The 13,050-nt window shown below is 52.8% G+C and overlaps 1 protein-coding gene across 1 annotated transcript in view; it reads right to left on the bottom strand.

Moving 5' to 3' along the window:
- CSMD2 (CUB and Sushi multiple domains 2) overlaps positions 1 to 12,789 on the bottom strand; it is a 558,434-nt gene extending 545,645 nt beyond the window's left edge. Inside the window, exon 1 of the mRNA XM_036256013.1 lies at positions 12,600 to 12,789. Coding sequence (XP_036111906.1) covers positions 12,600 to 12,789 — 190 coding nt within the window. The remainder of the gene's footprint in view (positions 1 to 12,599) is intronic.
- Between the last annotated feature and the right edge of the window lie 261 nt (positions 12,790 to 13,050).

The following is a 13,050-nucleotide window of genomic DNA, read 5'->3' as shown; positions in this document are numbered from 1 at the left end:
AAGCAGGTGGATGTCCTATTGGTTGGTCCTTCCTTCCTTCCTTCCCTCCTTCCTTCCCTCCTTCCTTCCTTCCTTCCTTCCTTCCTTCCTTCCTTCCTTCCTTCCTTCCTTCCTTCCTTCCTTCCTCCCTTCCTTCCTTCCTCCCTTCCTCCCTCTTTGCCTCCCTCCCTCCCTCCTTACTAGAAAATACTTTCCATTTATTTTCAGATAGAGTGGGAGGGAGAGAGAGAGAGCGAGAGAGACAAATATCGATGTGAGAGAGACACATTGATTGGTTGCCTCCCTCACAACTCCAACCAACCAGAGCTGGGATGGAACCGCACCCAAGGTACATGCCCTTGACCAGAATCGAACCAGAGACTCTTTGGCCTCTGGGTCAATGCTCTAACTGCTGAGCCAAAACAGCCAGAGCTTGTTTTCTGTCTCGATGCACGTTTTGGGATGTTCTCACTGAGGCAGGATTCACAGAACTGTGATTTACGACCCACAATGTGTGGGGTGAGTTTCATGGACTTTGGACAGTTTATCAGATGTCTGCCCTCTCCAGATAGGTGGGAACAGGGTGGAGGAAAACCCAGAAGGAAAAGGATTCCGTCGTCCCCTCCTTGCTGACCTCTCCTGGCGGGGCCCCCGAGCCCACACCAACACCCGTCTTCCCCAGCAGTGCCTGAAGCCCTCCGCCCCTCAGAGACCTGGCCGCCACCAAGCCAATCGGGCCACGCCCCACTCACAGCCCTCCAGACCCCTCATTGCCCTCGTTCAGTCAGCAGCCCCTCACTCCACGCCGAACCTCTCCCAGACCTTGAACATGACTTGCTCCCACTCAACCGGAACCCACGCAGCTAGGTTTCCACTGTCGACATACCTCCCCACACTTCCCTCCGTCTGCTCTCTGCTGTCCGTCCTGCCAGTCTCAGCTTAAAGGTCGCTGCTCAGGGCCGTCCTGGACCCCTCAAGTCTGGATAGCTACCCCACTTTACTTTTAATTGTGGAAAAATATATGTAACATAAAAGTTATATTAGCCCAGCCGGTGTGGCTCAGTGGTTGAGCGTCAACCCATGCACCAAGAGGTCACGGTTCGATTCCCGGTCAGGCACATGCCCAGGTTGTGGGCCCGATCCCCAGTGAGAGGTGTGCAGGAGGTGGCCAATCGATGTTCTCTCTTATTATGTTTCTATCTCTCTCCCTCTTTCTAAAATCAATAAAGAAATTTTTTTTTTAATGTTATCATGTTAACCATCTTTAAAGTGTCCAGTTCAGTGGCACTGAGTACATTCACATTGCTGTGTGACCATCACCACCATCCATCCACAGAACTCTCTTCATCTGGCAAAACGAGAGCTCCGTCCCCATGAAACAACAACTCCCACTTCCCCCTCCCCCCAGCCCCTGGCGACCGCAGTTCCACTTCCTGTGTCCACGGACTTGACTACTCTCAGTATCTCACACAGTGGAGTCGTATAGTATTTGTCCTTTTGTAACTGGCTCATTTCACTTAACACAATGTGTTCCGGGTTCATCCATGCTGTAGCATGGAGAATATCCTTCCTTTTAAAGGCTGAGTAATATTTTACTGTACGTGTATGCTATATTTTGTTTATCCATCTTCCATTGATGGGTACTGGGTTTGCTTCCACCTTTTAGATGTCATGAGTGATGGTTCTGTGAACATATGTGTAGTTGCCTCTCTTATGTACCCTTACCTATGAAACTTGTCTGTGTCCCCAGGGCATCTGAGCTCAGGCACCGCTCAGAACCTCAATTAGCACCTGCTGTGGGCGGAGTAACCCCTCACACTTGCTAAGTGTGGTGCTCATCAAATACCTGATTTGAACTTTAACTGGTACCTTCAGGAAACACAGAGCCTTCAGCCAAAAGAGAGACCTCCTGTACAATTTGGGAGCCCAGAGTGGACAGGAAGGTTCTGGGACGATCCGGAGCCCTCCACACAGAGTCAGACTTGCAGGAGGGTGAACCACGTGGCCTGAGAACCTGCCCTGGCCCCCAGCTCATGGTCCCCAGACATGAGAGACATTCCCACATGTCTCAGCTCCTGTTCTGCACAAAACATTGCTGGATCTGACTACGTTTAAAAGGAAGTATTGCTGCCCAGAGAAAGACACCATAAACAGACAGGTGGAAGAATGAGTGAGGTTATCTCTGACCTCTCAAAGTGGCAAAGGACAAGATCTGGAACATATGAAAAACAACTTCTACAAATCAACCAAAAATTCTCTAAATTAAGGCAGGAAAGTCCAATTTACAAATAGGCAAAGATTATCCATAGGCAATAAACAAAAAGAGAAATGCAAACAACTAACAAGCATATAAGATATTCACACTTATTGCCAGGCTGGTGTGGCTCAGTGGTTGAGCACTGACCCATGCACCAAGAGGTCACTGGTTTGATTTCTGATCAGGACACGTGCCCAGGTTTCGAGCTTGATCCCCAGTAGGGGGTGTGCAGGAGGCAGCCAATCGACGTTCCTCTCCTATCAATGTTTCTATCTCTCTCTCTGTCTCCCTTCCTCTTTCTCTCTAAAAATCAATAAAAATATATTTTAAAGAAGGTATTCACACTTACTAGTAATCAGAGAAATGTCCATTACAATGATGTGATGGCACTTTAAACTCACCGGAAGGCAAACATCAGAAAGGTGGGTAACGTTAGGTGTTGGTGATGACACGGGAGACTAGCTCTCGTCTCGGTGGAAATGTGCCGGGGCACGGCTGTTTTAGGAAGCATGATGGCAGAACACAGCGAGCTCAGGGACCCCAGCCTTCCATGTGTATAGCCCAAAGTTCTTCTCACTCAGGGTCCCAAGAGAACAGGTACAAGGATGTTCTGCAGAACCGCACGTGTGGCCAGGGGGAGTTCCAGACAGGCCAGAGTCTGTCCCCAGGGGAATGGCTACATGGAATGTGATGGTGTACAATACAGAATGCCCACAGCAGTTAGAAACCACACGCAGGGAGAGGGCTAGACCTTGACAGTGTTGTGTAAATACAGTAAGAAACGTATCGCTCACTTTTATGTAAATTGAAAATGCATGTGCACACAAACAACCCTACATATTTTATAAGAACCCATGCATATTTAAAGACATATCAAATACATCAGCATGGGTACTGATGGGGTAGGACAACCATGCCTTAGGACTGGGGATAAAGGGGGGGAAAATGTTTCAATAAAACAAGAGAGGAGTCCGGCATAGATGACATAAAGTGTCACGGTCTGTTATGCACCTGGGCTAAAACAAAAACAACAAAAAATACTCCACTGTGTCATCTGCATGACTCAGGAACTATCCTTGTAATGTTCTCTTTCCATGCTGCCTGGGACAAAATGTCACAAGGTGTGAGGCTCCGGCAGTCCTTGATTACGGAGAATTTTCGTCTCGCTGGAGTCGAAGGCCTCCGCGCAGACCTGTCCCAGGTGAGTGGTGAGCGCAAGCGAAGCCTCCACGGGCACCTCTCCCAGACCGACTCACAGGGATGCTGCCCGGGGTGCCCGGGGGAGGCTGTGGCAGACGTCTGACGGGCGACGATGGGAACTGCCTGTGTCCTCCCTTTCAAGTTCTCAGGAGCAGCTACACACTGGAGGGTAGGAATGGATCAGGGCCAGGAAGCTCAGCAAGCTCACCCTCCTTCTCCCCCACACCCCTGCGTCCGGAAGGCCCAGCAGGCTCACTACAGGGGTAGTGAGTTGCACGTCCCTGGAAAACCAAGCTGGCCCGGCCACTGGGCAGGACCCCCCAGAGGATGAGGCTTAGACTAGTGACCTGCTCTACTATCTCCAGATCATTTTTGTTTTGTTGATTAAAGAGCTTCCAAGTCCAGCCTTACATAGACAGGGTAGGTGTCATCACCCCCATTTTACAGGTGAGGGAGTGGAGACCCAGGAAGATGAAATAATTCCCTCATGGTCACATACGCGGCAGAGGCACCACCAAATCTGGATGGCTAGTTTCCTGACTCTCAGGCCAAATGTCAAGACACCCATCAAATATATCAGAATGTCTTCCTCCCAGCCGTGATCTGCTGCGTCAGCCCTTCTGGGGCTGCACACACGACGAGGACCAGGGCGCACAAGTCCCTAGGAGGAGGAGACGCCACCCTTGAGGCAGCTGTCTTCATGCAAGAAATATTTTAACACGGGTTGAAAATAAATCATGCAATTTTCACCTCCCTCTTATCACCAAGTAACGTGCTGAAGCCCACACATCATCACTGAGCCCCATCCAGCCTCCGAGCCTTTCTGTATCCTTGACCCCAGCCCTGACACGGCGACGGAGAGGCCATGAGGTGCAGTAGGTGGCGGGTGACACTCGGCCTGGGCTGGAGCAGAGTCGGGCAGCCAGCACGTCGAAAAGCCTCCCGAGGCCTGGGTCGGCTCCACCACACTCGCTCATCTCAGCAAGGCCCATCAATCATCCCCACGAAATGCCTGCGCATTCCCTGATAATGCACTTGTATCTCCAATGGTCTAGATTTCAAAGTCTCTGCATTCTCCTTTTAAAGTTATATCCGTCACACTCGCTCATTCTCACTCAGTAAATACATGTAGCTACTTAATAATGCAACTTCCTCTCCCTCCTGTTTGAAAACCTAAAAGATGGACACGTCGTTTTTTTGGAGGTATCTGGATTATAATTGCACTTAATTGAGTATAAATTAGACATTGGCAGAGAGAAAGGCTATTTGTGCCGCAATAGGAGCCCTTATTTTCTGCTCCAGGCCACAAGGGAGATGCTCAAAGAAATTTCTAAGAGTCGTCTCGGAGCTCTCGGTAATTTAACTATACATACATTATTTTTAGCATCACAAGGGTTCCTTATAATGAAGATTTTCCAGGATAGGACTGATACCCTCTTAGAGATCAATTCAGTTTAAAATTTTCCAACAATGCAGAAACAAACAGGTGGAGTGTGAAAGGCGATTTCCAGTGGCACAATGCCCCCAAAGAGGAGGGCCAGAGGGGAGTCCTACACCCTCCAGGACGTTGCTTTCTGTGGGTACAGCACCCTCCTAGCTGTAGGGTGGGCACAAACCCTCCTCTGCTGTAGGGTTGACGTGGGCTGCCCCGGGGCTCCTGGCATGTGCCTGGCACAGTTCTCTGGTAGGGTTTGTGGCGGCCAACAGGACTCCCGCCATCCCCCTGAAGAATGACCCCTGACAGCAGGACTGTGCCTGCTGCACCGTGGATGCCAAGCCAGCATGGGAGCAAGTGCTGAGGGGCTTTCTGCTGCCCAAAATTTCACAGTTCAGGCAAATAAGAAACCAGGGATTCTGGGGAGAAAAATGAAGATGAAGAAACTACAGTAATGGGAAGTAAGCTGTTTCTGGTGCCCTCACTCACTTCCATTTCCTCAATGTGCCCCCTCAGTTGTCTACAGAACCCACCACGTCTCCCGTATCCCATCCCAATCATCCACGCAAGCCCCCCAGTCCATCCTGACTCACCCCCATCTCACCCCGTCCCACTATGACACTCACCTCTAGTCCATTATATCCCCACTGTCCCCTTCCACCTCTAACTCCACCAGTCCCCTCCTGTCCCATCCCATCCCAATCCAGTCTAACCCCTCCCCATGCCCTCCACCCCATCCCATCAATCAATCCCCTGAATACTCTATATCCCACCCTTTCAGTCCCTCCCCAAACCATAATATTACACTCAACCCTGCTCCACCACCCACCCCAGCCCCTCCCAATTCATTCTATCCACCCCGTCCCAACGCCTCCTAGTCCACTCTTGACCCTACCCCAATCCTTCCAACTTAATCTCAGCCCGTCTCAAATTGCTCTATTTCTCCAATCCTACCCCATCATATTCCATTACATTCCTTCCCCTCTTTTATTATTTTATTTTATTATTATTTTTTTTAATCCTCACCTGAGGATATTTTTCCAGTTATCTTCAGACAGTGGGGAGGGGGGGAGGAGAGAGAGAGAGAGAGAGAGAGAGAGAGAGAGAGAGAGAGAGAGACATCGATGTGAGAGAGATACATCAATTGGTTGCCTCCCACACGACCCCAACCAGAGCCAGGGACCGAACAACAACCAAGGCATGTGCCCTTGACCAGAATCGAACCCAAGACTCTTTGGTCCAAGGGCTGATGCTCTAGGCATTGAACAAAACTGGCCAGGGCGTTCCCTCCCCTTTTATCTCCTGCTTGGCCAGAGTTCTCATTTGTGATTTACACGGGAGCATGGCCATGCGTCATAGTCCATGAGGCTACATGAGAAAGCCAAAGGGTCTTGTTCTCCCCCAAAGATCTAAGAGTTAAGTGTGCGCTTGGGTAGGAGAGGAGAAAAAAGACACAGAATCTTCTCTTTAAAGGAGCGGTATGAAAAGATAATCCAGAGGGCTGAGCTCTCAAGAGTCAAGAAAGAAAATAAATATAATTTTCCTTTGCCTCTCTTAACATACAAGAGCCAGAAAATACCTCTAAGAACTGCATCATCATTTTCAAGTTGAGAAACTCACAATGCATGGCCCACCTTTTGCTTTCTGTGGGTCAAAGGAGACCCAAGTTCTATTCAAAGCCAGGGAAGCCTGAGATGGTGTCTCCCTGAGACAGAGAACTCTGAAATAATTCTCCATGTTCAGGTTCACCCAGATGTTCTCCTGTTATAGTGGGAAATCTCTGCAGGTAAAGAGGGGGTGGTTGGGAGGCCACATCCCACTCAAGGAGTAAAATCTGGAGAGGGCTGTGTCAGTGGCATTCTCCAACCTCTAGGGGGAGATAGAGGTTCCTCCGCCTTGACCACTCTGGGAAGAGAAGTGGCCACGTGGGCTGATGGGTTGGGTAAGTCAGCCAGCATCTAAGGACTGTGCTTTCAGTGGGAGAAGCGAGCAGGAAAGATTCTTGCTGGTGCATCTAGTGAGTGGCATAGTGTTAGAACTGTTTCTCTTGCGATTCTAAGAGGCTGGTGCAGACAGCAAGTTGACTATAGCAGTAGAGGGAGCATCTAACATACACTGATGCTAACAACGGTCCGGCACTGTGACAAATGCTTGCCGTGAATTAAGAGGATGGGCCCTAGAGTCAGGTGGCCCGAGGTTCAGTCCTGCCTCCTTTACCTGTCTGCTCTACTACCTTAGCCAAATTGTTTATTTTGGAGCCTTGGTCTCTTCAAACATGATGCTATAGTGGCTGGATTGTTGTGTGAATCAAATAGTAATGTCTATAAAATGTTAGCCAGCTACTGTTAGTAAGATGCAGAAGGGCGCAGACTATCTCTCCCTTGGGGATGTCCCCTCACCTCTCTGCACTCCTCCAAACCCTCAGCCTTGGGAATGTCCAACAGGGCTGAGGGACAGGCAGCCTTGGCTCCCAGAGAACCGGCTGCCGGTCCTCTCAGCGGGTGTTCACTGAGTCTTCTGTGTGCTGTGATCTGGGCTACACTGCCCGGCCTGAGTTCACAGACCTCAGGGGATAAAGACAGACATCAGCTCATTAAACAAGACATCCCGGTATATCCTGATATTTTACAGCAGGGGAAACTTGAGGAGTTGAGGGCTCACAACAGAGTTCAGTCTAGGTGGGTGTCTGGACTAGAGGCAAACCAAGGATGACTTTGCAGTCACCTGCCAAGAGCTATAGTGGAGACGGAGGGGCCATGGCTGCTGGAGGAGCTGGAGGTTGGGATCCAGGCCTCGGGTGCCAAGGCAGCCAGCAAAGCTGAGGTGGGGGCACTGGGAAGAGCAGGGCAGGGCTGGACGCCTGGGCAGAGGACTCCAGGGCTATCGCGCCAGCGGGGTCCCCTCGGCAGTCAGACAGCAGTGTGGTTATGAGCAAAGGGTTTGGAGTCAGGCAGAGTGGGTTCAGACCCTGGCTTGGCCATCGACTTGTGTGGATAAGTTTCATGTATAAAATGGGGGAAATAATGTCGCCAGCCTCACAGGGTTGCTGTGAGATCTGCGACACTCGCAAGTGCTTGGGGCGATGTCGGCACATGGTGGGGACTCAGGAAACGCCAGCTACTAGCATGACTCCCCTGAGTGCCCAGACGGCTTTCTGAGTAGGGAGGGTGGGGGAGGGTGTGTGAGGGCACCAGACTTCCTGACCAAGTCCTCCGTCCTCAGTGTCCCTGGTTCAGCCCCTGTTTCCACTGCAAGGGCACCTTCGATGAGGTACGTGCTGGGCCTCTTGCAGCTCTGATTTCTAATCCTTCCCACGACACAGGAATGACTTGTCCCTTTTGCAGATGGGGAACCCGGGCCTTGGAAAGGTCTGAGGACCAGCTAGTTCTCCAACAAGGAACACCGGGCTCTGCTGAGCAATGAGATTCCCTTAATCTGCTGGAGTGACAGTGATGGCGAAACAGGCAGGTCAGACACAGGAATCAAGGTGGTGCAGCCGAGGCCACCCGCCGGACTCCTCGGGACAAACCCAACCTTGCAGTGTCCAAGTTCCCACCATCTGCTTCTCCAGTCCCCTTGCCACGTGCTTCTAGCCTCACCTGCAACAAAGCCACACACTCACCAGCCTGAGATGTGGTCAACACTGTCTGCTGTCGTCAGCTTCTTTTTTAAACCCGTAAACCCACAGCTCAATTACAAATGGAATTGCCAATCCATAGGTTGGTGCCGAAATGCCTCTCCTTTGGGGGGGGGGGGGGTAAGGGCTTGTTGTTGTAATGGTTCTAGAATATAAAGAGCTATCTTACCAAACCTTAGTTCTGGAGAGAGGGGCCACGGGACACCAGGTGTCACTGTTATCTCTGGTTTCCTTGACCCTTAACACTCTATCATTATTGGTTCCTAAAAAATGGTCCGAAAGTATTTTAAAATCATCTGCTGCTTTAACAACCATCAGACCCAGTTCTGTGCCAGGCTCTGAGCTGGGTGCTGGGGATACAAGAGAAGCACCGCCCCTGCCTTCAGGAAGCTCAGAGTTCAACACGCGAGGCAGATAAATCAACACTCTGAACACAGTTCAGTCGGCACTGTAATCAAACGCAGTCTGCAAGAGGCCTCTGAAACAAGCACTTGGGGAACAAACAATGTAGGGAGAATTAAAAAATAATAATGATTTGGTATTTGAATTCTTTTTTTTTTTTTTTCTTCCTCACCCGAGGACATTTTTCCATTTTTTGCACAGATAGAGTGGGAGGGAGAGAGAGGAAGAGAGAAAGAGAGAGGGAAACATCGATGTGAAAGGGACACATCGAGTGGCTGCCACCCGCACGACCAACCAGGGCCGGGGACAAACTGCAACCGAGGTACATGCCCTTAGCGGGAACCGAACCCGGGTCTCTCCAGACCGCAGGTGGATGCTTTAACCACTGAGCCAAACCGGCCAGGGCTGGTATTTGAATTCTTTAAAGCAATGAAGTGGTTAGCATAGGAAAATATCACAACTTTGTTGGAATTCCTTGAACCTATAGTTTAATATCACTTTTGTTTTGAATTACTTATTAAGGGGAGGGGAGGCATTCCAGCCTTTTCAAGGCTCGGAGCCTCTGAATCCAGAGAAAAGAAGCGATGTTTGCGAACAATTGAGGGTTTGAAACTTATGGAACTTGACAGCCACCTCATAAGGAAGGAGCTGGGGGTGATACTCAGGTTTCGGGGCTGGGTACCTGGGAGGCTGCAGGTATTATCAGCCTACATAGGGAATCTTGGAGGCTCAGGAGAGGAGCTAATGAATTTGGTTTGGAAAAGAAACATCTAGGTGAAAACGTCCAAAAGTCAGCCAGGTATATGGGCTGTCTAGACCCAGAGTTTCCATGCGCGACAAAGCCAATAGACACACATCAGGAGGAGCGTCTTGGTAGGAGATCCGTCTGGAAGCGGCAGAGTGTGGTGGTGGAAGGGATGGACCAGGATGAGCTCACCAGGGAGGGGTGAAAGAACATGAGCAGAAGCACAGGAATGGAACCCTGCAGGAAACCACACTTCCAGGAGGGAAATTAAGGGCTACCATAGAGACCGGGGAGGAACAACCGAGAGTTTGGAAACAAGCCAGCAAAACGGTGCCCAAGAAGCTCAAGGGAGTGAAGTTTTTAAAAGGAGGAATGCAAAGCATTCAAAGTCACAGATAGACAAAGGAAGATAAAGATGGATGGAAGGAAGGAAAGAGAAAAGAAACAGAGGGAGGGAGGGAAAAAAGAAAAGAAAAATGAAAACCAAGCCACAGAAGGCAGACTGCAGGGAGTGGCTGGTATTAGGGGAAGTGAGTGAAGACCCCTTTGAAGAAAGCTGACTTGTAAAAGAGAGAGATGGGATGGTTAGTGAAAGGTCAGTAGAACCAAGAAGTTTGGTTAGCTCATTTCATGTTAAAGATTAAAGCTGTTTATAGGCCAAGAGGAAACATAAGGAAGAGTAACTGATTGATAGTAGGGAGAGGCAGTCACTGACAGATCTCCAGGGAGGCTGGGAGCAGGGGGAGGGGAAGGGGGAAGCCAGGCACAGGTGCGAGGTGTTGCATGAGGGTCACAGGTGAAGGTGGATGAGGAGGCTCTCCTTGTCAAATCCTTTATTCATTTTATCCAGTCATCGCTGGGCTAGGAAAGGAGATGGTTCAGTCCTGAGTGTCTTTTAAAGTCAACAATGTGAAGAGAACACAAAATGAATGTGCCTTCCCCTCTAATGTGCCAAATCCTGCAATCATCTGTCACCAAGTCCATTTCCAAATCTTTGTTGCTTGCAAGGCCAAACAGCGCATCTAAATGCGGGAAAGGTTTAAAAAGAAATGCATTGAAAGCACTGGAAGCCAGAGCAGGGCTGCCAGAGAGTAAGCACCCCTCCCCCAAACCATTCACCAACACCACCCCAACTTCTCTACTGACCAAAGAGCTGCTGGCAGATGGAGCTCTGCAAGGCAGGATTCCGGCAGCGCCCAGCAGTGTGCAAGCTCCTGTAAGTGGGCCTTTCTCTTTCCCCAGGGGCATGCCATACCCTGGGGGCTGGGACAAATCTAGCCAGAAAAACAGCTGGATCACATAAAGGGCCCTCTCAGGCCGCCTAAGCCTGGGCGGGGCCACACCTGGACAAAGGGCTGAAAGGCTTGATGGCTGGTAGCAGCGGTCCCCTCGCCGCCCCTGTGGCAAGTCTGGATGGGTGACCAGCGGCGTCGTTATGAACAGCACAGCCACCAAGTGGGTGTGGGTGTACGCGAGGCTTAGCTCCTAGGCACGCGCACCTCGGGCGCCCCTCTCTGGGTGTCGGCGGCTATGACTCCTAGAAGAGCCCAACAAAGTCCGATCAAGTAGGGGTGGGAGAGCTGGGCAGGCTCTGGCGCCCTCCCTGACCAGCAACCCTAACATTCCCGGCCAAGGAGCTGGCGACACGGTCTTCGAGGACCCACTCACAAAATATGGAGCGTAGAGTGGGTCGGAGAGCTTGCCAGAGAAGGGGCGCACTTTCCAAGAAGAGACCACTGGGATGCTGAGGTGGCCAAGGCGAAGTCTTCAGAGGTTCAATTGGTGGTTTTCAACAAAACAATGCCAAAAAAAATCTAACAGGGCTCCAGGCCGGAGGTGCCATGAGTCCAGGCCTGGGCAGCAGGTGTTAAGGGTGTCAGCCTCCTGGCTAAATGGAAATTCGGCTCCAGACATCGCCCGTTGGACCCGTCCCCACCTGGGCACACGGAACTTTCTAGGCTATTGCTAGAGCTGAACCTCAGAGGGGTGCAGGGGATAAAATGGGAAGGCACCAGTCGAGGCCAGTAGACCCCACTCGGGGACCCGGTTCTCCCTCGTGCCTTCCCAGGTCCACAAACTGCAGCCAGACACCCGAGAAGTTCCGGGACTCGCCTCACCCGCCAGGTCTGCGCCCCTCCCGGACTCGCTCGCGGGGAGCAGGTCCCGGCGTCCGTGCCGCCGCTGCCGCAACCCCGGAGCTCGGCTGCAGCAGGGCGCGGGAAAGGGCACTTTGGCGTGGAGTGGGAACCGATGGGAATGTGGTGGCGCGGAGCCTGGCGGCGACACTCCCTCCCCAGCCCCCGGGCACAACCCCCCACCCCAGCCTCCACGTCGCTCAGCACTCCCAGCCCCCACCTGAGTAATCCAGCAAAGCGTGCTCGGGACCCTCGCCCGGGGCCCGCGCCCACCGGACCCCCCTCCACGCCCAGAGCGCTGAGGGCGGACTCATGGGGAAGGGGATGGCGGCCGTGGTCTCAGGGTGGCTAGGGCGGGGGCGCGGGCTTCATTGGCGAGAAAATGGGCGGGGGCAGGGCAGACCCTGCAGGCCCCCGGACGGGTGTGCCTACCAGAATGGGGAGGTAGAGGGAGGGCTCCAGGAAAGTTTATCGCGGAAAAGCCTGGCATCTTGGGGGCTGGGAGGCTGGAGAAACTGAAGCCACGGTCCGGGTGCCCGCAACCCCAGGAAGGGATGTCAGTTTCCCAGGCCCCCACCCCGGCTGGATCCGGCCAAGTTGCGGCTGGGTTTGGGGATAGCAGTGGGGGTGAGGGTGGAGGTGAGGACACTGTTGGGGGTAAGGGGAGGGGGAGGTTGGGGCTGAGCGCGAGGGTGGGCGCCTGGGAGGGTGGAAGGTGAAGAGGGAGAGCAGGGAAAGGGACGGGGACCGGGTCGGGGCTCGGGTGGGGCGCGCGGCGGCCACCAGCTCCCCAGCGCGGCCGGACTCACCCGCGGCGGCCGAGGCGCTGAGCAGCCCCCAGCTCAGCAGCAGCAGCAGCGGCGGTGGCGTTGGTGGCGGCGGCGGGCGGCCCCAGCGGCTCCCCACGCCCGGCACGAGCACCGAAATCCCGGCTTCGCTGCGAGCCCTCCCCGCGGGGCAGCCGCAGCGCCCCTGCTTCCGTCCCGGCGAGCGCGGCATGGCTCGGCCCGCAGCGCCGAGGGAGAGGCTCCGCTCGCCGCTGAGGAGAAAGGAGGTCAGGAGAGCTCTGGAGCTTTTTCTGTTCGGAAAAAATCCCGGTACGCGGGAGCCCTGAGCTTCTGCGGCTGGAATGAACCAAGTGTCCGCCCGGCCGGGGAGAGGCGCGCTGCGCTCTCGGAAATGACTCCCTCCAATCCCGCTTCGCGGGGTGCGCGCTGGGGGGCGGGGGCTGAATTATCCCCGGATTAATCACTCCCGAGC

The sequence above is a fragment of the Molossus molossus genome, unplaced genomic scaffold (assembly GCF_014108415.1).
Source record: "Molossus molossus isolate mMolMol1 unplaced genomic scaffold, mMolMol1.p scaffold_m16_p_12, whole genome shotgun sequence".
Taxonomy (NCBI): Eukaryota; Metazoa; Chordata; class Mammalia; order Chiroptera; family Molossidae; genus Molossus; species Molossus molossus.
The sequence above is the reverse complement of the archived record's forward strand: the minus strand, read 5'-3'. Positions and strand labels throughout refer to the sequence as shown.